This window comes from Molossus molossus, unplaced genomic scaffold (assembly GCF_014108415.1).
Source record: "Molossus molossus isolate mMolMol1 unplaced genomic scaffold, mMolMol1.p scaffold_m16_p_1, whole genome shotgun sequence".
Lineage (NCBI taxonomy): Eukaryota > Metazoa > Chordata > Mammalia > Chiroptera > Molossidae > Molossus > Molossus molossus.
Genome location: NW_023425344.1, coordinates 224,147,991 through 224,173,113, shown reverse-complemented (window position 1 = coordinate 224,173,113; position 25,123 = coordinate 224,147,991). Strand labels below are relative to the sequence as shown.

The 25,123-nt window shown below is 45.8% G+C and overlaps 1 protein-coding gene across 1 annotated transcript in view; it reads left to right on the top strand.

Moving 5' to 3' along the window:
• The window catches only part of MAP3K9 (mitogen-activated protein kinase kinase kinase 9), a 78,698-nt gene that overhangs the window by 30,222 nt on the left and 23,353 nt on the right, over nucleotides 1-25,123 (top strand). The window contains exon 3 of the mRNA XM_036267425.1: nucleotides 16,596-16,776. Coding sequence (XP_036123318.1) covers nucleotides 16,596-16,776 — 181 coding nt within the window. The remainder of the gene's footprint in view (nucleotides 1-16,595; nucleotides 16,777-25,123) is intronic.

The window sequence follows — 25,123 nt, the reverse complement described above, 5'->3', positions numbered from 1 at the left end:
CCAGTCCTGCCCCAACCCTTTGCTCCAGCTCCAGCTCCTCCCTGTGCCCTCAGGAAGGTCCTGCTCCAGCCACCAGGACTGTTTGCCAGGTGTGTCCAGGTTTGCGTTTCCCTTTGGCCTGAAATCTCATCACTCCCCCTATGAGAGTGGCCTTCTCCTGATTCTGTGCCTGGACCAAGCCCTGTGCCTTCTTTACAACTCAGAGCAGCTGTGTATTCTGAGACATTTCTTTCCTCTCCGTCTGTTCTTCTCAGAGTTCTCCACGGTAGGTGTTCGAGAAAGATGGGCAGGCGGGGTAGAATGAGGTCATCATTAAGAGCACGGGAGCTGAAGCCCATTGCCCCAACTGTGCCACTTACTGGCTGTGTAACTCCGAGGAGTGTCTCCGCTTCACTCAGCCACGGCATCTTCGTCTGTAAACAGAGATGAAAACTGCCCATCTCATGAGGTTTAAAAATGAGCTAGTGCCTGTAAAATGCTTAGCTCAGTGCCTGGCATATAGTAAGTGCTCCTTAAGTACTCGCAGTGATGATGGTAACGGTTACAGGCGCAGACCTATGGCCAGAGTGAGTGGGAGGAGATGTGCGAACGAGGGAAGTTCCATTCTGTTTTTCTTGACAAGATCAACTCTTCGTCCCTCTCTCTTTCTCTCCCTTTTGTGTAAGTAGGGGTCCAATAAACCAAAGCAGTTGGTGTCTTTTATTAGCCAAAGTCAGTAGATTCTCAGGCAGGAATGTTAGCAGGGAGGACTTTTGAGCTCTTGGAGTAACAGCCTGGATTCTCTTCTGGTTATACTTCTGATCCTGGATGTTGGTTGTATTTTAGAGGCGTTAGCTAACCCCCAGTCCCTTTCCACCTATGGGTGTGGTGCCTCTTTCCCAGAGGAGGGTGGACGCTGCAGTTCTTTAGGGTGGGATCTCGTGGTTCGAGGACAAAGCCGGCATCTCAAGACTTGACTTGCTGGGGCATGGGACCCGCTGGTGAGGGGCTGACCCTTGTGCTTCAGAACTCACCCAGTGTACCCTGATTACATTTAATAGTACCAGCCTGGTCTTGTAGGGGAGACTCACTGACCCCGGGGCTGTGATGGAGCAAGGAGAAGCTCCCTCTCTAAAATAACTTACCCCTCCATCTTTGAATGTGAAAAATGATTCTTTCTTGGGTGAATGAGCAGTGAGTAATGTTTCTCCCATGGTTGACTATGGCTGTTTCAGAGTTGACACTTCTTCTTAACACTCTCTAAAGGCCCTTTCTGCTGGTCTGGGGACGAATCACTGGGCAGGGCACACTATAGGAAGGGACAAAGAGATGTGGATGGTGATTTGGTGTGGGTGACACAGGAATGAAGATTCCCCTGTGAAAGAGATAGTGAGATAGACATTGGGCCAAGCAACAGGGCCCTAGAGATGGGTAGAAAGTTAGAGGTTAGGTAGTCAAGGGCTGCTCATAGTTCCTACAGCCTAGAGACGGAAGGGACGTTGGAAGAGGATTCTGTAAATCCAAGTGGAGACCCTAGGTTGAGAACATTTTGTTTTGGGCTTTGCTGAACATCTAGATTGGGCCTAGCTGCTACTGCTCAGCACCAAATACATACTTGTCATCTAGAAGGGTGTGACTTAAAGATGATCAGTGGTGCCCTGGCTGGTTTGGCTCAGCAGTAGAGTGTCGGCCCAAGGACCAATGAGTTGCAGGTTCAATTCCAGCCAAGGGCACGTACCTCAGTTGTGGTTCATCCCCGGCCCTGGTCGGGGTCGTGTGGGAGGCAACCAATTGATGTGTCCTCTCTCACATTGATGTTTCTCTCTTTCTTCCTTTCTCTCCCTCCCACTCTGTCTGAAGATAAATAGAAAAAAAAATATCCTTGGGTGAGGATTTAAATAAATAAATAAATATATAAATAAAGATGACCAGTGGTATTGAGTCTACATGGTCGTGTGTACGACTCAGAACTTCTAAGATGGTGTCAGACTTGGTGTAGGTGGGTTACATGCCCTACCCACCAACACCTACTCTCCCCAACCCCCAAGCTAATGTGCTATCTCAGCCATGGGGCTTATAGCAACCTCTGCCCTAAATTATGCCCAGTGAGATGCTGCCTACCAGCAAGCTTTTGCCATCACACCTCTCCAGAGCTGCCCTACTCTGAGTGTCTGACCTCCCCAGATATTTACAGTCTTCACTCCTAAAGCACTCCTATTTAAATCTAAAGGGCTGGTTCCCTTCCCTAGAAAGAAACAGAGTAATACTCAAGTGGTTTGGTTTCAGAGACCCTCGGAGACCTAGTGAAAAGGACAGTGGACTCAAGTAGAACTAGGTTTTACTCCGAGCTTTGGTGGCTTCTCTGCTAGTTGTCTTTTCTTCTAGACAGTCACCCCTGCTTGTCCTGGCCAGTGAGAAGTAGCCGTCATCAACGTGACAGTGCTGTGAGGAAACCATTCTCAACGGCGGCTCTGGCCATACAGGACGTAGGATTGGGCGAGGTGCCTGCCCATTAACTAATGACATGAACCCATCCCAGGACGACAAACACAATGAAGATGTTGGGTGCACTGTGGCACAGGAGAGACCAGCACTGTAGAGATGTGCAAGGTCTTGTAGAGATGTAATTGCTAAACATCTGAACCCCAAGTGGAGGGGACAGCGTGGTACGTTGGAAGGAGCATGGGCATAGAAGCCAGAGTAGGATTCAAATTTTGGTTCCCCCTCTTCTTTGATGTGGAAAAGTTACTCAACCATGGAGCTCCAGCTTTCTCATTTATAAAGTGAGCATGCTGCCCACCTTGCAGGGTCGTCATGAGGAGGAATGAAGTAACGTATGTGAAGTTTCTACTATTATGCCTGGGACGTCATAGACACGCAAGAAATAGTAGCTGCTGCTATTAATTTATTGTTATTATTAATGACCTAGTTTTTATATTAACAAAAAATACATGTTTATTTTAGATGATTTCGACAATATAGATGAGTATAAAGAAAAATGTGTCACCTCAAATCCCAAAGCTAACTACTGTTGGCATTTAGGTAAAGGTACATATCTTCCAGGTGTTTTCTATGTGATAGATACATAGATGGACAGATAACATGTTCTCAACAAAAAGAAATATAGTCAAACTATGTATTTGTGTATGGTAATGTTTTATTTTAACATAATCACATATATTATTAAATTGCCTGCTACATCTTTTTGATACGTATTTTTTAAGTCACACATGTATAGTATTTAGTCTGGAAGCCAAGTTGTGTCACAGGATTTATAGCAAAATACAAAGGTCTCATGCTCAATCCTTTCTTACTCCCTGAACCTTCCTCTTGGCTAGTGCTCTTCTTGAGGGGAGGTACAGGTTTAATTTTTATTTGAACACCTTGTACATGTAGGCTTTCCATACATGCAGCCTTTTGTTGTTGAAATATTTAAGTCAACACTTATTATGAGACATGACACACTACTTTATTTATTTTTTTATCCTCACCCGAGTACATTTTTTTTTTTTAATATTTTGTTTAGATAGAGTGGCGGGGGGGAAGGGAGGGAGAGAGAGAGACATCGACATGAAAGGGACACATCAAGTGGTTTCCACCCACACAACCCAACCAGTGCCAGGGACAAACTGCAACTGAGGTACATGCCCCTAGCGGGACCCGAACCCGGGTCTCTCTGGACTGCAGGCCGACGCTCTAACTGCTGAGCCAAACCGGCCAGGACCATGATACACTACTTTAAAGTATGCAGTTGAAACATGTTTCAAGTTGATCACCTTATAGCAGCTGGGAGAGGCCATCCAAATCTTCAGCTATATTGGGTAGAGATGCTATAGGCGGGAATGTTGCTTTTGGTTTAGAGTTTCAATGTTAGTATGTCTGTTTCTGTTTTACTGTAAAGAGATTTTATAGGAGTGGAATTGGACTTTGTGTTGTTAGACTAGGTTAACTATGAGAAGTGGGCTTTCAGTATCAGCGCTGAAATAATAAGTCTGTTTCTCTGGTACATAAAAGTCTGGCGAGAACCGTCCATAGTTGGCACGGCATCTCTGTTCTACAAACCCTAAACTTCTTCCCACTCACAGCTATGCCAACTTTGGGGCATGATCTTATCCTCGTGGTCCAAACTGGTAGCTGGACATCCAGCGACCACATTCATGTCCCAGGCAGCAGGGACGAAGAAGCAGGGTCCAAGGCCCTGAGCTAGTATCTTTTAAGACAAGTTACAGAAAGCAGCCACAGGATACGTCTTAGTCACCTAGCTATACCCAGGAACAAGGAGACTGGGAAGTGTAATTGATGTTATAGATGGCCAGGTGCCCATCTTGAAATTGAGGATTCTATTACCATGGGCGGAGGGGAGAATAACCACTGAAGGGCGACTAGCAGTCTGGGTCACAGATTCCAGGCTCTTTTCCTATCATTAATCCCTGTTAGTCCTTCCACAATGTGTTTCCAGGATTGCTAATGTAGCAGTTCGTTTCTGCTGTGTTTCTCTTTCTTACAAACCTGCTGACTCTGTCCTTCTGTTTTAACTCCTCCCTGGAGATTCTCTCCCATCCACTCTGGAGTTGGAGACTTTGAGACACTCGCTTAGATGTGAGATGAGAGCAGACAGGGAGATCCTTTCCCAGAGGCAGTATCCTGCTGCTTTCTGTGTAACGGGCTTCCAGTCCTCGAGCTCAGTGGTTCCCAGGGACGGGCTGTAGACCCCTGGGGAGGGGGCTACTGCAAGGTGTCTTTGAATCCAAACATGTTCGTAGAAAGTGCGAGTATTCCTATTTCTGTTTTTCAAATGTGTGTAGGTGCTGATGTGTTGATAAGATACAAGTTCATTTAAAAACGTTTTTCTTACTGGGTGTTTAATTTGGTATGGTGGTCTGGGGTCCTGCTGATTTCATTGAGACATGAGTTAAATCCTGGCACTGCCTCTTCCCACTCACGGACCAGCCTCTCTGAAGTCCAGTGTCCATGTCTGAAATTCCTTCCAGAATCGTGGAGGGAATTAAATACGACTGTGGACGAGCACTTAGTCCAGTGCACAGCACTCATTAAGGCCCTCATACACATTCGCTCTGGTCATTGTCTTCTTCTTAAATGACACACTAAAAGCACATATTTTAAAAGGTTAGGTAATGCCATGGCTGGTTTAGCTCAGCGGTTAGAGCATCAGCCCACGTAATGAAGAGATGCGGGTTTGATTCTGGTTAAGGGCACGAACCTCAGTTGCGGTTCGGTCCCTGACCCTGGTCAGGGTCGTGCAGGAGGCAGCCAGTCGATGGGTCTCTCTCACATCGATGTTTCTCTCTCTCTCTCCCTCCCTCCCTCCCTCCCACTGTATCTGAAGATAAATGGAAAAGTATTCTTGGGTGAGAAATTAAAAAAAAAAGGGTTAGGTAGGAATCATTGCTATTGTTTCTTTGGTGGTTCTGATGTAGCCAGCCCTCAAAGAGGTATTTGGGGACCAGTGCCTTAACTGACTCTATCAGAAACCTGTGGGATGATTTGTATTCACTCATTCATTCAAGACAGATATTTACTGAGCGCTTGTATGCCTCTTAGGTTGCAGGTAGAGGAAGGGAGGCCATCATAGTTCAGCTTTGTTCTAGCTCGGGTCACAGGACAAGGTCACTGTGCTGAGTGCTCTCTGGTTTTTCCAGGACTGCATTGCACACATCCAGGAGTTTCCTCTGCTGTACTGAGAAGAGGTAGACCATCTGTCATCTGACAGGGACTTCTGGCTGCCCGGGCTTGAATGTGTGTTGGAAGCACACCTCTGCTGGTTGAGCCAGTGGACCTGGTGCAGCTCTGCTGACCTTGCTGAACCCGGCAGAGGCCGTGGATGCCGCTGGCATCTCCCTGCCGTCCCCAGGCAGCGCCACACCTCTGCCGAGGCAGAGTCAGGGAGTCTAGGTGGTGAATCACTTGCCTTGGCAAGCAAGTCTGGCCTCTCTCGGCCTTGCCTGGAGGGACAGAGCGAGCTGAGGGCCAGGGGCCAAGAGAGGCTGGGGGAAACATGCTGGCCGTGTCCTCACTACATGGTAGTGATCCGTGAGTCAGGCTCGTCACGTGGCTCTCACTGAGTCAGCACAACAGGGAGTCTGGAGCCTGAGACCTTCCTTCTTCCGCTGGAGACGCCGTGCTGCAGGGAGCAAATGTCTTCCGTGCTGACTCAGGCACCTGAGGCCCGGCCGTGTCTGTGAGCTTTCTCTGTGGCAGAATCCTCTTGCCTAACTCGTCTTTGCCCTTGAGTTGAGCTGTTCTTCAGCTCCGATGGGTGGTGGAGCTTGGCTGGGCCCAGGAAAGACTGACACTACTTTCCGGGAATTACAGAGAAGGTCAGAGGCGGGGGAGTGGGATCCTGGTGGAGATCACACAGCGGCAGAGCCAGAACCAGACACGCTGGGTCTTCATCTGTTGCTCCTTTCTTTCTTTTTTGCCGAAGCCCAGAAATCAATCTCATTAAGGTGGGAGAGGACGCTGCGACCCAGATCCGGTGGCCGATCTGAGCTTTGGCAGAAACAAGCAGAGTACAGATTTTGCGTATGGGGAGAGATGGAAGAACCGAGCCAAGGAAGGTGGGAAGCCCTTGCAGGGCACCTCTGCGTATAGACTGTGCCTGTTTCCTTCTCCCTACTCGAGAAAACAAACACCACAGGCAGGGTTCCAGACTGAGAATGCAGAGTGAATGCATACCAATACCACATCTGCTGCGCTCTCTCGAAACCCGGCTACAACTGCAGGAACTCACAAGGCAAACAGGAAAGGAGGCAGCAGCAGCAAAGTTCTGGAAGCTGGAGAACAGAGTGGGGGAGTGCTAACTGACTCAGGACATTTGAGAGAGAGAATTTTAAGCTGTCAGTGAGGAAAGCAAAGAACCAATCTTTTTATATCCCAGACTCCTTAGAAGTCGAGGAGCTAGTAGCACCAGGTAGCTCAGGAACTGGGGTGCTAAAATAAAAAAGATTAGGTAGCAGTTGTAGGAAAGGCACTTGGGTCCATGGACTTCTGCCTCCTGTGCTCCTTGCAGCCACCTGACTGGCTTTCCATCTGGAAGGGGCGAAACGGTCTCTGGGCTGGAGGACAGTAAGCACATGGAGAGTGTGGGTACTTGTTTTAAAACATGGGAAGATGAAGTCACTGTTCTCATGCGGAAGCCTGCATTCTGAGACCACCTCGCCCTCCTCATGACTCGTTTCCCAGCACATTGGCAGCCAGACCTTTATTTTCCTAGCAGTTGGGCATAGTACTGCCCTCTGGGAGCTGACCAGCTCAAGAGAAATGACCTCAGGTGTTCTTGTCTAGGCTTCCCTGGACTCCTTCCAGCGAAGTGCAAAGCTGATGGGCTCCTCCACTCTGCTTGTAGGGCCGACCCAGATTTTGAACAACCCCTCTTATTATTATGGACAACATATATACAAGTAAGGGGAATGACATCATGAACCCCCATGTACTCAAACAGTTTCAACAATGATCAACTCATGAATAATCTTACATCTTCTGTCACCCCACTCATTCCCCACCCTTGATTACTTTGAAATAAACCTGCAATATTATTTTGGGGGGGTAAATATTTCAGTATGTACCTTTAAAACCTGAGCACAGCCCTGGCCGGTTTGGTTCAGCGGTTAGAGCATCGGCCTGTGGTCCAGAGAGACCCGGGTTCGGTTCCCGCTAAGGGTGCGTACCTCAGTTGCAGTTTGTCCCCGGCCCTGGTTGGTTGTGCGGGTGGCAGCCACTCAATGTGTCCCTTTCACATCAATGTTTCTCTCTCTCTCTCTGTTCCTCTCTCTCCCTCCCACTCTACCTGAACAAAAAATGGAAAAATGTCCTCGGGTGAGGATTAAAAAAACCCAAAAAAACCTGAGCACAGTTTGGTTCTTAACCATGAACAGACAACCAAGGATTATTCCAACTCTGAGCAAAAGTGTATTAGAGACCAAAGCACAAGGAGAAACAGTAGCTGAAGCAAACGACTTTGGGAGAAAACAAAGAATTAAAAAGGAACCATCAGTAATGCACTCAGGTAAAAGGAAAGATATCGTGCCCATATTAAAACAGCTGTTACATTGAGATGGCATGGAAGGACCTGGAGAGTATTATGTTAAGTGAAACAAGCCAAGCAGAGAAAGACAAATATCACATGATCTCACTTATTTGTGGAATATCATGAACTAAACAAACTGCTGAACAAAATTAACCCAGAGACATAGAGGTGGGGTACAGACTGACAAGCCTCAGAAGAAGGGAGGTTGAGGGGGGAAGAGATAAACCACAGAACTTACATGCATGTATGTATGACCGATGAACATAGACAACAAAGCTAGGGATGGGACAGTGGGGGGTGTCAATGGGGGAAAATGAGAAACATCTGTAACAAAAACAAATTAATAAAGAAAAAATTATAAAAAAATAAAAACAAACAAACAAAAAACAGCTGTTACACAGCTATGTTTGTGCTTGCCACTCAGTTGTGTAAAAATTCAGTGAACAAAAAAGAGCTCTCTTAGAAATGAAAAGCATGGTGGGAAATGACAGACCCGACAGAAGGGTTAGAGCTGAAAGTGAGGATGCCTCAGAAAGAAGAGCAAAAAGAAAAAAGGCTGGAAAAGGTAGAAAAGGTAAGAAAGTTGGAGGACAGTCTAGAAAGCCCAGTAGCTGAATAGAGGCTCTAGAGAAAGAGAAACCAGACATGTAGGGGAGCAAATTAACAGTAAAATGCTTCAAGAAAATTTCCTGTAACTGAAGGATATGAGTGTTCAGGTTTGAAAGTATTCTCTAAATTCCCACCCTCTGAGATTTCAGAACACTGGGGATTAAGAAGAGACTAAAAATTGCCTGGAAGGAAAAGATATATCACGCACAGAGCAAACTGGCTGGGGGCTTCTTTTTTTTTTTTTATCCTCACCCGAGGACATTTTTCCATTTTTTGTACAGATAGAGTGGGAGGGAGAGAGAGGAAGAGAGAGAGAAACATCAACGTGAAAGGGACACATCGAGTGGCTGCCACCCGCACGACCAACCAGGGCCGGGGACAAACTGCCCTTAGCGGGAACCGAACCCAGGTCTCTCCAGACCGCAGGTCGATGCTCTAACTGCTGAGCCAAACCAGCCAGGGCGGCTGGGGGCTTCTTAACAGCAGTGTCGAAAGCAAGAATATAATGCATGCTGCCCTCAGATTTATGAAGGAAAGTCTTCAATCCTTTTTATACTAAATATGGGGATGGAATATATGATTTTCTAACAACAACAAAAAGTACCCTCCTCTCGCTGAGGAGCTACTGGAGAACATACACCACCAAAGCAAGAGGAGAAACCAGCCACAGGAGAAAGTGGGCTACAGGACACAGGAGTGAACACAGGAGAGAGACACAGGGAAATTCCTGGGAACTGAAGGGCGATCCCAGAACAGCTATGCACCAGACACAGAGGACGGGCAGTGTGACTCGGGGCTGTTGTCACCTCCTCACTGCTGCCGTGTTCCATCAATGTAACCTGAGGCGGACAACCTGGGGGGGCTCAGTCCGGATTCTCGTCTGCACTTGATGTCTTGCTCATGGACTGATGGCATTCCTGCTCATCCCTCCTTACTGGGCTGATGAGAGAGGCAGAGTGTTTCCTTTGCCCAACTCCAAGAACCAGAGGCAGGCCGTAGTGAATTTAGACCCAGAAAACCAGAGGAGCTTACTCCCTTAGCCTTATTCCTAAGGGATGTCCTATATCTGCACCTCCCCCCACGACCCCTTTGCCACCTACCCAATATAGTTGGGACTCATTTATGACCTTGCTATCGACTGTCCCAGAAAGGGCTCTTGACTGTTCTCTAGGACCATGACCAAACACTCTGTTTAGCTTATTCCCTCCTGGGAGGCTTCCTCTAGCAAAGGCAATATTTTTACAGTTATACAGCATTGGATGGAATTGTGTCCCCCTGAAAAAGATATCTTGATGGCCTGACCTATGAATGTGACCTTTTTAGGAACTAGGGTTTTTGTAGATGGAATCAAGTGAAAATGAGGTCATGCCGGGTGAGGATGGGCCCTACTCCGATGACTGGTGTCTTTGTAAGAAGAGGGAACTCTGGACATAGACACACAGATGAGAGTGCCATGTGAAGACACAGGGCAGAGGCCCATTGAAGAGGGTGGAGTTATGCTGCCCTGAGCCAAGGAACGCCAAGAATTGCTGGCAGCTACCAGAAGCTAGAAGAGGCGATGAGAGACCTTCCTGGAGCCTCTAGAGAGCATGGCCCTGCCTACACCTTGATTTGGACTAGAATTCTAGCCTTCAGATCTGAGAGAGAGTAAGTTCCTGTTGTTTGGAGCCACCAACTTTGAGTTAACTTCTTATGGTGGCCCTAGGACACTAGGACACACAGCTACATTTGTGCTGGTCTCACTCATTTTTTCAAAACCAAACAGTATCTTATTTAGGGATGTAGACATAAGAGATAATAAAGAGAAGTAAAGGAATGAATAACAGAAGTCAAGACTGTGACATCTGGGGAGTGAGAAGGGGATGTGACAGAAAGGGACACATGGAGCTTCTAAAAGACTGGATGGGGTCACATGGGTTTTCATCTTGTTTTCTTTAAAGCATAATACATGGGTTTAAAAATATATATGTTTTTATTTATTTTTAGAGAGAGAGGAAGGAAGAGAGAGATGGAAACATCGATGTGTCTCACATTGATTGGCTGCCTCCTGCATGCCCCCACTGGGGATCGAGCTCACTGGGCATGTGCCCTGACCGGGAATTGAACCAGGACCTCTCAGTCCACTGAGCCACACTGGCTGGGCCAAAAATACATGTTTTATATACATTCTTCTATGTGTATATACATTTGACAATCTTAAAAAAAAAAAAAGACTAGCCCTGGCCAGTTTTGCTCAGTGGTTAGAGTGTTGGCCCGCACACCAAAGGGTCATGGGTTTGATTCCTGGTCAAGGGCACATACCTGGTCGGGGCATGTGTAGGAGGCAACCAATCTAAGTGTCTGTCTCACATCGATGTTTCCCTCTCTCTCTCCCCGTCCCTTCCACTCTCTCTAAAAACGTGTGAAAAAAATATCCTCAGGTGAGGAGTAACAAAAAATTATTTAAAAAAAAGAAAAGAAAAGACTAAACCAAGCAAAACATAGCCCTCAAAACAGAGTTAGACCAATGACCTAATCTGGGAGAGGAGTCACTTAAATCAAATGAAGGACTGGGGATGAGAGCGTTGGTGCCTTGGGGAGCATTTAGCACATCAGAGCCCCTCGTGCTAATGGAGGTGAATAATAAATAAGAAATCTCAAAGTGCTAATCATCGTTTACCATTAGGACGTGAGTTTTGAGAGCCTGACCACCAGCTAAATGATATAAAGTCATTGCAAGAAGCCTTTGTGGCCATCCTTCCCAGCTCATTTCTCCCTCTGACATCCTACAGGGATGGCCTTGAGGCCCTTTTAGGTGGTCTGTATTAAATACAGTTGAATGCGCCCGGCCGACGTGGCTCAGTGGATTGAGTGTAGTCCCATGCACCAAGAGGTCGCCTGTTCGAGTCCCAGTCAGGGCGCATGTCCAGGTTGCAGACTCAATCCCCACTGTGGGGCATGCAGGAGGCAGCTGATTGATGTTTCTCTCTCACTGCTGTTTCTATCTCCCTTCCTCTCTATCTAAAAAATCAATAAACATATATTTATAAATATTGTGGAATCCCATAGAAAGTCGTTCGACCGCTCAATATTCATAGAGGATCAGATTCTTTCTGGCGCTAGTTTGCCTTTTATTCCTAACATTTCTCATTTTCTCTTTCTGACCAAGAAAGCAGGCCTTAGGCTCAGAACTTTGACCAGCAGCAGGATCTACTGAAACTTAGTATGTTGTTTTCATTTTATGTATTTGTACCTAATATTAGGAGGATATTTGTTTCTCCCATTTGTTATGATATAAAATTTCTTCTTTGTGTAATTTTCTAAAAAGTCAATTAAAAAAAAATTAAGTAAATGGTATATAGGTGGTGTCCTGATCTGGGAATTATCAAGAATAGTGTCCTTGCCCTGGCCGGTTTGGCTCAGCGGTTAGAGCGTCGGCCTGTGGTCCAGAGAGACCCGGGTTCGGTTTCTGCTAAGGGTGTGTTCCTTGGTTGCAGTTTGTCCTCGACCCTGGTTGGGCAGCCACTCGATGTGTCCCTTTCACATTGATGTTTCTCTCCCTCCCTCCCACTCTATCTGAACAAAAAATGGAAAAATGTCCTCGGGGTGAGGATAAAAAAAAAAGAGAGAGAGAGAGAATAGTGTCCTTGAGTTACTGAGGTCTGGAAATCCATGCTTATCTTAGTGATTGTAGCAAAACCTGAGCCGTATTGATGCACACTTTGTCCTGACCTGGCATCCTGTTTTGTTGTGTGTCTTTCCGTATAGCTTTTGGAAGGCCCCTGATGGCAGAGTCACCAGCTTATCTTTCCTTGTGTCCCCCTACCTGGCACCAGTGAACCTGGCTGAGGTGTTCCCCTTTCTCCGGTATCTTCATCTTCCCTGCTATACACCTGGCTCCTCTTAGCTCCCCAGGGATTGGTAATGTTGGCGCGATGCTCCCAACACCTGGCAACAATAGGGCGGGGCAGTGGAGAGGCTGAGAAGGATTCACAGGTGGTCCTTCAGAGGAATCAGTGATCAGTGAGGGGCCAGTTCTTTCAGGGAGCCCAGCCCTGTGCTTGGTTCCTGGACTGGAGACTGTGGGTTCCAGAAGAAAGAGAAGGTTTGCCCGCAGGGAGTCATATTCCGTCACAGTCTAGAGGAAATGAAGAGACACATACATGCAGCAGAGGGAATGACTGAAAGGAGTGTATAATGTTAAACCGTCTGGTATTGCTTTTGGGTGCTGAAGGAGTAATTCAGGAAAAGGGGGAGCAGTGAAGACCAGTTAATCAACGACGGCTTTAGCAAGCAGGCAGAAATTGAGATAGGCCTTAAAGGTGGTTAGGATTTCTTTCTTTCCTCTGGATGGCACAGCACTCGAGAGATCTGGCTTCGGATCCCGTTTCCACCCCTCACTATGTAACCTTTCTGTGTTTGTTCAGCATGAGTTAAGTGGGGGAAATGATGCCTACTTCATACGGGTTGATCTAAGGATTAACTAATGTGATGTATGTCAGCCCCTTTACATACATCATGTAAAGAGCAACATGTTACTACATAGTAAGTGTTCAGTAATGGGGAGCTATCATTATTTAATCAACCAACCCGTCAGCGTGTGATCAGAGTGCGTGTGGATGATGACCAATCAATGTGTCTCTCTCATATTGATATTTCTCTCTCTCTCTCCACTCTAAAAATCAATGGAATAAATAAATAAGCAAACAAACTCTTAAAAAATACAAATGGCCAAAAAGCACATGAAAAGATATTCAGCATCATTAATCATTAGGGAAATGGAAATCAAAACCACAATGAGAAACCACTTCACATCCACTAGGATGGCTATTTGAAAAAAGAGAAGGAAGTGTGGTGAGGATGTAGAGAAATTAGAGCCCTTACACTTTGCTGGTGGGAATGTAAACTGTCTCAGGTACTGTGGGAAACAGCTGGGTGGTTCCTCAAAAGTTAAACATAGACTTACCATATAACCTAGTAATTCCACTCCTAGGTATATACCCCAAAGTATTGAAAACAGGTACTCAAACAAATATATGTGCACACATGTTCATAGCACTATTCACACCAATCAAAATATTCACAATAATCCAAAGATGGAAACAACCCAAAGGTCTGTCAGTGGACAGATGGATAAACACATGGCGGTATATACATGCAATGGAATATTATTCAGTCATAAAAAGGAATGAAGTACTGATACAAGCTGTAATATGGGTGAACCTTGAAAACATGCCAAGTGCAGTAATCATATGTGTCACATATTATATTATTCCATTTATGTGAGATATCCAGAATAGGTAAATCCACAGAGATAGAAAGCAGATTGGTGGTTGCCAGGGGCTAGGAGGAAGGAAGAATGGAGAACAATTGCTTAATGAGTAGGAGGTTTCCTAGGAAGAGTGTTGAAAATATTTTGGAACTAGATAGAGATGGTGGTTGTACAACATTCTGAAAGTATTAAATACCATTGAATTGTTCACTTTAAAATGGTTAATTTTATGCTGTGTGAATGTTATCTCAATTTTAAAAAACTACAAAAAATATAAAGTTTTTACAAACTTTGTAACCATAATTATTACTCGTAATAGGTGCTTGTTGATACCAGTATGTCAGGACACTGTTGAGAATCACTGCCTGTGACCATCTGCCAGGATTACTAGCTGCCTTCTAATTACAGCTTCTGCTCGTGGCTGAGGGCAGGACAACTGGACCAGGGATTTCTAACTCAGATGCCTTCCGGGGCCCAACCTGTTGGGATAAATGTTTGAGGTCAGCTGGGTGTGAGGCAGCAGGGCGGAGTGGGGATTAGATGAAACTGGGCTGCACCTGCACCATCTCTCGGCATTCAGACCGACTGCCTCCAGGCTGATTCTTGTCCTCTCTCCGTCATTCTGCCATCCCTCTTAAACCATCTGACAGACTAGACTATTTTAAAAAACCATCTTCAGGTGCTAAAATTCCATTTCCTGTATCAGAATCTAAACTGCTTCCCCTTCCAGCACAGAGCACGAGGAAGTTCAGCTGGTTCAGTATGTACGGTGAAATTCGTATCCTCCTCCCCACTGCACCCTGTGCCAGCCACCTGGAGATGTGGGGTAACGGGACTAAACCCCATTGACTATGGAAGGGGGAGTTCTCTCTGAACCTTTGGTTTAAGGGCCTCTTAGGGAGAAACGGCCAGCAGCTGGTAGCCCTGTATAGAGGGAACTGTGGGCTTCACTGTTGATTTCTTCAGTGTTTGCAGCCTGAGCGTGTATTTGTTGTTATTTCTGTTGGAGGAGACAGGGAGAGAGGCACAGAAGAACCTGGAAAAGATTTTTAGTAGGTGACATGGAGAAAGGCATTTCGCTTTGTTTTTCATCTGCCCAAGTATTCGGAGGCCTGGACCCTTTCAGGCTGCGGGAGGCTCCGAGTGGGGAGGGGTGTGTCTGGGGAGAGCGTGTGGAGCAAGGAGCCTTAGTCCATTAGATCTAGGGAGTGGCTGGCACTGTTTTCTTCGGTGCCTCCAGCGCTGGCAGCTCATAATCTGTCTTTACTGACGATTTTCTGAGAAGCACATAGGACTTGGAGACCTTTGGCCCTCATCCTTTCAACATGGTAACAATTCAGTGAACATTTGCTGGGGGCGGGGGCTCGGCAGGAAAAGTAGTTGTGTGATTGAGGGACCTCCCTAAGCCCCTGCCCTAAAATCACCCCCACCCCCGCGGAGTGGCAGAGAGGATCTTCCTTCTTCCCTGAATTCCTCAGGGCTCAGCATCTGGTCCACAGAGGTTGTGTTTACCCTGGGGCTTGCCTTCCGCAGGTGCAGATCCCAGGCTTTCACTCGCTGCCCCCTCAGGCGGTCCCTTGGCTTAACTCATGGCTCTGTAGTCAACTAGCGTTTCCGCCCTGGTAGGGGAAGTTGACTCCCACACGGGCACACTTACCACTGGAACCGTCCTGGGGTGAGGTGGCTGCCTCAGCTGCTGTCCTAGGAACGCCACGCCGGCTCCCACACCGCGGTGCTTGGGTGTTGCACCTTGGGAGACGGCCCAGGTACAACCAGTTCAGTGCACTAGATCTTCCTCCCGGGCTATGTTCACAGAGCAGCATGGGTGTGCACGTGTGTGCCCTCCGACCCTGTCAGCCAGTTCTCAATGGGTAGGGGTGAGTTCCTGGAGTAAGGGGAAATCTCTGTGTCCCAAAATGTGTTTTCTCAAGAGCTTAAGTAAAGTAACTTGAATTGGTTCACGGAAACTGTTCAGACACTGAAACCTTGACAATCCAACAGGCATCTCCGTTCCCTGTGGCCTGAGAGCGGTTACAGCCCAGGAGTGCCCTGGCAGCAGGAAGCTCTCGTAGCCCCTTCTCAGAAGGGTCGGCTGTGACCTCACAGCTCCTTCCCCAGGGTGCCGATGGGCCATACGTGGTATAAAGGCTATTCATTGGGTGGCCTTGGAAAATTTAGTTAATGGTGCTATAGTTCAGTTTCCTCTGTGAAACAGAGATGGCAGTAGTACCTACTTCATAAGACTGTTGTGTGGGTTGGAGATAATGCATAAAAGTAGAAGCATTGGCCCTGGTTGGTTTGGCTCAGCGGTTAGAGTGTCAGCCCCCAGACCAAAGAGTCGCCATTTTTATTCTGGCCAAGGGCACGTATCTCAGTTGCAGTTGCAATTCGATCCCTGGCCCTGGTTGGGGTCATGCAGGGGGCAACCAGTCAATGTGTCTCTCTCACATCGATGTTTCTCTCCCTCCCTCCCTCCCTCCCTATCTGAAAATCAATGGAAAAGTGTTCTCGGGTGAGGATTCCAAAAAAAAAATGGAAGCATCATAGGTGTTTAAGAGATGGTGGCTCCTACCGTCAGTCAGTCCATAGTCTCTGCACAATGGAGCCTGCAGGAGAGGCGAGTGGATGGCAGGAGGGCTCCGTGTTTGGTGGTTTCCCTGTGATTAATGCAGACTCTCTGGTGTCTTCTGTATTCCTTTCCTTGCCCAGTATTGATCCTCCAGAAGGTGGAGAATGGAGACCTGAGCAACAAGATTCTGAAGATCACTGATTTTGGCCTGGCTCGAGAATGGCACCGAACCACCAAGATGAGCGCAGCAGGGACCTATGCTTGGATGGCACCCGAAGTCATTCGTGCCTCCATGTTCTCCAAAGGCAGCGATGTGTGGAGGTAAGTCCAAAGGTGCAGGTCAGTGTCCCCCAGGTCTGTTTTGGCTGCACACACACTTTAGAACTTGGAGAATTGAGTTTGCATAGACTGCCAGGAACCCCAGATAAATCTAAGTGACCCCTTCAGTGCAGTCTACACGAATTCCCATGTTGCCAGGGGGCCGTTTCCAATGCCTTCCTCTACCAGAAATCCCTCCGGTGCCGTGGCAAGCACACATGTGTGCAGGCCCCTCTGTGTTGGTGATTGCTTCCTGGGAAAATCAGTGTATACTCTCGTCTGACTGTAGGGTGGTGAGGGTACTCAGACACTCCTGGAGACCTTCACCAGGGTCGTCCTGGCTTGCTTAGCAACAGTGGCTGTTACTGCTGGACTTGTCCTCACTGTAAGCTCCTGGGCAGATAAGTATTCTTTGTGCTGTCTCTCTCTTTTTTCTTTTGGTGGGCTGGAAATTATCCTCTCCAGTGTATCCAGTTAACCTTTTTAGTCTATCTGTTGATTATGGATACAGAAATGAGAAAAGATGGGTCCCAAGCATGTGCCCAGAAATGCACTCACAGATTCAGACCAGCCATCCCCCTAATATGTGCCAGCCCAAGAGGTCAGCCTCTACAGAGCATGCGTCCTCATGGCTGTGAGGCAGTAGCATCACCTTGGTATGCAAAACAAAGGACTATAGTTATCACTGTACTTCAGTCTGTGAAGATGTTGCTTCCTCATGTGTTGTAAAATGAGCTTATGTGTTTGTGTGTATGTATGTATGTGTGTGTGTATTTTCAATAATAGTGTTATTGAGTCTACCATAAAGTCTACCCTTGAAAAAGTATGTCAGTGGTTTTTAGTAAACTTACAAAGTTTTATACTAATCATCATTGTTATTAGTTTCCTAGGGCCGTTGTAACAAGTTACCACAAACCTGGTGGCTTAAAACAATAGAAGTTTATAGTCTGGGGACCAGAAGTCTACAGTTAGTGTCAGCAGGGTCACACCCCCTCCAGAGACTAGAGCAGATTCTGTTCCAAATATGGGTTCTGGGTATTCAGACATGAACATAACCTGTTTTAGAAATTAATTAATTTTTGTTACAGAAGTTTCTCCTTTCCCCCCATTGACACCCTCCTCTCTGCTCCCATCCCACTCCCCTCCCCTGCCACACCTTCACTCTCTTGTCTGTGTTCATTGGTATGCATATGTGCATGTAAATTCTTTGGTTTATCTCTTCCTGCCCCACCCCCTGAGGTTTGTCAGTATTCCCTCCTTCCAAAAGACATGGACATAACGTTTTAGGGCCACCATTCAACCTACTATAATCCCTATTTTCAGAATATTTTATTACCCAAAAAAGAAACCTGATATCTACTAGCAGTAATTTTCTAATCCACCCTGGCAACTACTAACTTACCTTCTGTTCCTGTGGGGCTATTCTGGACATTTCATACAAATGGAATCATAGACTATGTCATCTTTTGCAACTGGCTTTCACTTAGCATAATGTTTTCGAGGTATATCGATGTTTCAGTATGTGTCAGAACTTCATTCCTTTTATAGCTGAACAATATTCCATTTATGGATATACCACAATTTGTTTATCCATAATTCATCAGTTTATGGACATTTGGGTTGTTTCCACTTTTTTGTTTTTGTTAATCCTTCACCCAAGGATATTTTTTCTATTGGTTTTTTAGAGAGAGTGGAAGGGAGGGAGGGAGGAGGAGAGAAAGATTGATGTGAGAGAAACACATTAATTGATTGCCTCCCTCATGTGCACCAACCGGGGCTGAGATCAAACCTGCAACCCAGGTTCACATCATTGACTAGGAATCAAACCCAAGACCCTTTGATATGCAGTCCAAGTCTCTAACCACTGAACCACACTGGCCAGGGTGGGTTGTTTTCACTTTTTAGCTACTATAATCAGTGCTGCTGTGGACATTTGTATACAGGCTTTTGTGTGAAAATGTTATCAGTTTTCTTGGGTATATACTGAGCAGTGAAGTTGCTGAGTGACATGGTAATTCAATGTTTAACTTTTTGAGGGACCACCAAACTGTTTTTCACCTCGGCCATACCATTTTACATTTCCAATAGCAATATATGAGCATTCCAACTTCTCCACATCCTGTCGATACTAGTCATTGTCTGTGTTTTTATTATAGCCATCCTAGTAGATAGTAAGTGGTCTTCATTATTGTTTTGGTTTGTAATTCCCTAATGACTAATGATGTTGAGCATCTTTTCATGTACTTATTGGCCATTTTTATATCTTCTCAGTATATATGTATATTCAAATCCTTTGCCATTTAAAAAATTGGGATATATGTCTTTTTATTTTTATGTTAAAAGACTTCTTTATATTCTGGATACAAGTTTTTTATCTGATGTATTATTTGCAAATATTCCATTCTGTGGGTCCCTCCCCCCCTTTCTTTTTCTTTTTAATTTAAATCTTTATTATTGAATGTATTACAGATGTTCCTCATTTTTCCCCCATTGACCCCCTCCTCCCCATACCCGCCCCCCCCCCAACCTTTTCCCTCACTATTGTCTCTGTCTATTGGTTATGCATATAAGTTCTTTGGTTTATTTCTTCCCACCCCCCAACACGTTTCCCTTTGTCAGTCTAGCAATGAATTTGTACTTCTTAATCCCTTCACCTTTTTCACCCATTCCCCCAACCCCCCTCCCATCTGGCAACCAACAAAATGCTCTCTGTATCTATGAGAATGTTTCTGTTCTGCCTGTTCATTTTGTTTGTAGATTCCATTGTCGATAGATATGTATTCATTGCTATTTTGTTTCCTCATATAGTTTATCTTTTTCTTCAAAAAGACCCTTCATCCTTTCATATAATAACGGTTTGGTGGTGATGAACTCCTTTAACTTTTTCTTGTCTGGGAAACTCTATATGGCCATCGATTCTAAATGACAGCTTTGCAGGATAGAGTAATCTTGGTTGTAGGTTCTTGCTTTTCATCACTCTGAATATTTCTTGCCACTCCCTTCTGGCCTGCAAAGTTTCTTTTGAGAAATCAGCTGACAGTCTTATGGGAACTCCCTTGTAGGTAACTAGCTGCCTTTCTCTTGCTGCTTTTAAGATTCTCTCTTTGTCTTGAACCTTTTGCATTTTGATGATGATGTGTCTTGGTGTGGGCCTCTTGAGGTTCATCTTGTTTGGGACTCTCTGTGCTTCCTGGACTTGTATGTCTGTTTCCTTCATCAAGTTAGGGAAGTTTTTTGTCATTATTGTTTCAAACAGGTTTTCAATTTCTTGTTCTCTCTCTTCTCCTTCTGGCACCCCAAGATGCGAATGTTGGCACACTTGAAGTTGTCCTAGAGGCTCCTTACACTATCCTCATTTTTTTGCATTCTTTTTTCTTTTTGCTGTTCTGATTGGGCTTCTTCTGTTCTGCTTCCTTATATTCCAAATCGATGGTTTGCTCCTTGGATTTACGTTCTCTACTATTGAATCTGTGTAAATTATTCTTTATTTCAGTTAATGCCTCCTCCATTTCTGACTGTGCATCCATCATTTCTGACTGGTCCTTTTTTATGCTCTTGAGGCCCTCACTAAGTTCACTGAGGTTCTCACTGAGTTCATTGAGTATCCTTATAAGCAGTATTTTGAACTCAGCATCTGTTAGGTTGCTCTCCATTTTGCTTAGTTCTTTTCCTGGGGTTTTGTTCTGTTCTTTCATTTGGGACCCGTTTCTTTGTCTCATTTGGCTACCTCCCTGTGTTTGTTTCTAAGTATTACTTAACGAGAGGTATGGGGCTAGCTGAGGCCAGATGCTGCTTGTTTGAAAGAATTTAGGAAAACCTGAAGCAGGATCCTAGACAGGCCTATGGTTAAGCAACTGGCAATAGCTTGAGTGGGCCTGAAAGTTGGGTGGGGTGGGGCAGGGCCTCAGGGAATCACCAGGGCGGGGCTACCAGTGTGAGCCAGGTTGCTGGAGTCCCAGATATGGGGACTGTCTGCCGCCCCAGGGAAGGGCTCACCAAAGGAACAAAGGCCTCTGACAGCACGTCTGTCCTGGAGAAAGCCCCCTCTCCAGCCCTCGCTCCAGTGCCAAACAGCTCAGTTTCTCCCTGTATGTCTCTGGTGCCCCTCGAGCTGCCTCCCCTCCAGGCTTAGAGGGTGCGAGTCCGAGTAAGTCCATGCGCGGGCCTTTTAAGGAGCTGCCTGGGTCCTGGCCAGTTTGACTCAGCAGTTGAGCCTAGGCCTGCGGACCAGAGAGTCCTGGGTTTAGTTCCCGCTAGGGGCACGTACCACGAAACACACACACACACACACACGCACGCACGCACGCACGCACGCACGCACACGCGCGCACGCTGCCTAGGGCTCCAGCCGCCTTAGCGTCCCTGAGCCTCAGTTCCCGCTGGTTTTTCCAGCCAGAAGTTATGGGGATTCTCTTCCTGGCACTGGAACCCTGAGCGGGCGTCTGGTGTGGGACGGGGACCCCTCAGTCCTCAGGGAGGACCTTCCCAGCCCAGGTGTCCTCCTGATTTTTATCCACCACACGTGGGTGTGGGACCAGCCTCTCCGCCCCTCCTACTAGTCTTGATGCATCTTCTTTAATTCTGTGGTTGTAGGACTTCCATTCAGCTGGATTTAAGGCGGATTTGAATGATGGTTGTTCTATAGTTTAGTTGTAACTTTGATGTGGTTGTGGGAGGACGTGATACCGCGTTTACCTACCTGCCATCTTGACCGGAATTGAGTGTCTCTTCCCCCCTTTCCTGATGGTATCCTTTGAAACAAACATTTTTAATTTTCATGAAGTCCAGTTTTATTATTTTTTAAATGCTTGCACTTTTGGTGGCACATCTAAGAAACCATTGCTTGAGTCAAGGTCATGCAGATTTATACCTATGTTTTCCTTTAAGAGTTTTATAATCTTAACTCTTAAATTTAGGTCTCTGTTCCATTTTGAGTTAATTTTATATGTGGTGTGAAGTGGGGTCCAACTTTATTCTCTCGCATGTGGCGGTCTAGTTGTCCTAGCACCATTTGTTGAAAAGGCTATTCCTTCATAATTGAATTGTCTTGTCACCCTTGCTAAAAACAATTTACCACAAATGTAATGGTTTACTTCTGGACTCTCAGTTCTACTCCATTGATCTATGTGTCTACCCTTATTCCAGTACCATCCTGTTTTAATTATTATAGTTTTTTAGTAAGTTTCGAAATTAGGAAATGAGTTCTCCAACTTTGTTCTTCTTTTTAAAAATATTATTTTGGCCATTCTGCATCCCCTGAATTTCCATATGAATTTTAGGATCATTTGATCAATTTCTACAAAATGAACAGCTAGGATTTAGATAAGGATTATATTAAATTTGTAAATCACTTTGGAAGGCTTCCGATCATTAACATCTGTCCATTTATTTTATATACTTCAACCTAATACTTTTCAATGCTTGACCATAGGCTAACGTGATTAGTTAATATATTATCGAAACTAACCTGCTATTACAAAGATGTGGTGTCTTAAACAAGGCAGAACTGGATTTCTTTTGAGGAGTAGTCCAGTCTGGTAGGGCTGTTGTGCCCTGTGAGATTGTTCAGAAACCCAGGTTCTTTCAGGTCCCCCAGTGCATTGTTCTTGTCTGAATGGTTACATCTGAGTGACTGTTAATTCTACATTATTGTCTGCAGAGAAGGGGAAAGAGAGCTGATTCATGGCAAGCAGTTTGTCTTTAATTTGGAGATGACCCGGAAGTTGTGCACATCTCCACACCCTCGACCACCATAGATTATGTAGGCACACCTGGCTTCAAGGGAGGCAAAGACAGATGTAGGCTGGACAACTGTGAGCTCAGCTCAAACTCCTACTGTGGAAGAAGGCGAGAATGGATTCAGGGGGACAATCAACCATGTGCTACACTCAACTTCATCTTATCTTTCTTCTTGGAAAACATGACTTCTCAGTAACATGCTTGTTTTCTACTTTCTAAATTCCTGCTAGCCTCTTCTCCTAGCCTGGCCCTGAATTATTCAGATTTTATTGTCACACATTCCAAAGATTTTTGCTGTTACAATGATTTGGGCAGAGTTGCCTTTGGTATCCTGGTACATTCTTAGTGGGAAGGGAAAACCCAAATTCCTAATGTAGGATCTTTTCATAGTGATAGAAATGGCCGGCAAGGCCATTGCAGGGCTTTGTCCGTCATGGAAGGAACCAGGCAGGACCTATCAGCTTTTACCCAGTGTCCTTGTTCCAAGACTAACCTCCAGGTCTTGCCCTTAAACCACAAATCCTGAAAGCAGGCTTGAGGAGCCTCTGGTGAGAGGCATCTGATGATGTCATTCTACTATCTGAAGGGAGGAGCTTGGAGGTCAACGTCAATCAATAGCACTTTAAATGAGGTATCTTGGAATCTGTCCCATGGTCTGCTCTGCCGATGGGTCTCTAGTTTAGAATGGTTCCCAAGATTTAAGCCTCCTGATTCAGCTTGGCTGATGAATGTGGTTTGAAAACATAATTCACCCTGTTCCTTTCTAGCTCTCTTAGCTTCTATGCTTCAGTATTTCTTTCTAGGACATGATCTATTGAACTCATTACACGGGTCTTTTATCCCTCTCTCCCAAGCCTAGTCATCTAAGTGGCTCCAAAGGCTCTTGCATGTTTACCAGAATAACACTCATGTCCATTGCTGTCCATGCAGCGCACACACACTGGCGACAGTATTTGCCGCCTACACTTGCTTACAGGCCAGGCTCTATGCTGAACGTGGCGCATCGTTTATCTCGTGTGGGATGAAATGGAGGCATTTTACTGATCATTGTAAGTTTTTAAAATTACAGTAGTAAACTGTGTTCACTAGAGGAAAAAAATTAGAAAATATGGATTAACAAAAAGAAAAGAAAAAGGAAATCACCCACAACCTACTTCTAAAGATAACCTATACTGATATTTTGGTGCATTTATTTCTGTTCACATGCTCATCCACTCAGCTCTTAAATGGGATTATTCTGTTTTTTAAGCTACTTTTTGATATAATATTGCATGAGCATATCAATAAATATTTATTGTCGATAAAAAATGAATGTGTATATTACATATATATGTTAGTAATGTCATCATTTTAAATGAGGGTCCAGTGAACAAAAAGAATTGTATGCTACTCTGCAATCCACAGTGTTTTCACATATGGTAAGTTCAGTTGTCTTTGCCAAAGATTAATAAACGGTGTGGTTCCTGAATGTGGGGTCACAGCTGATGACCAAGTGCAAGAGCCCATTCAGGGGGCACCTCTCCTTTCAGAGCATGAACACCTGAGTTGACAGTTATCTCTAATAAGCAGTCTAATTTATTTTATTTTACTAATTTTTTTTTGGGTACGTGCCCCTAGTGGGAACCAAACCCGGGACTCTGTGGTCCGCAGGCCAATGCTCCAACTGCTGAGCCAAACCGGCCAGGGCAGGTTACCTCTAATTTAGAGATGACGCAGGTTAATGAGAAAAACAGTCCTGCCTGGCCGGTTTGGCTCAGTGAATTGAGCATCGTCCCATGGACTGAGAGGTCCAGTTCCATTCCCGGTCAGGGCACATGCCCAGGTTTTGGGCTCAATCCCCAGTAGGGGGCGTGCAGGAGGCAGCTGATCAATGTTTCTTGCATCCATGTTTCTATCTCTCCTTTCCTCTTTCTCTCTCTCTCTCACTAAAAAATCAGTAAAAACATATTTTTTAAAAGAAAAAAAGTCCTGGTCCAGTTCAGGTGTGGAATTGCTGTGCCTTTGGCTGGGAAGGGTTGCTATCTACTCCGATGTTTTTCTTCAAATAACACCCCCGCCAGCCAGTTTGCTCAGTGGTTAGAGCATCGTCCTGTGGTCCAGAGAGAACTGGGTCCGGTTCCCACTAAGGGCACGTACCTTGGTTGCAGTTTGTCCCCGTCCCCTGGTTGGGTCATGCGGGAGGCAGCCACTCAGTGTATCCCTTTCATGTCCATGTTTCTCTCTCTCTCTCTTCCTCTCTCTCCCTCCCACTCTACCTGAACAAAAAATAGAAAAATGTCCTTGAGTGAGAATTTAAAAAACAAACAAACAAGCAAACAAAACACCCCTCCCCCACCTTTGACCATACCACACGGGAAAGGGTTACTGCACCTCTGGAGGTGGCTAATTAGTTCCCTGAGAGTTGGGGGTTAGGCAGTGGGGACCTTGGGAAGTCACTGGCAGCCTGTGGGAGCTGGCAGCTTTCAGTGGGGGAGGGGCTCCCGGGCAGTGTTTTAGCAGATACTTCCAGGCTGCTTGTAAATGGCCTTGAGGGACCTCTTGACCTTTCAGTCCCCGGAGGGCAACCAAGTAGGCTAAACCTGAGGTAGATCTGTGGGCCTCTGCCCACCCC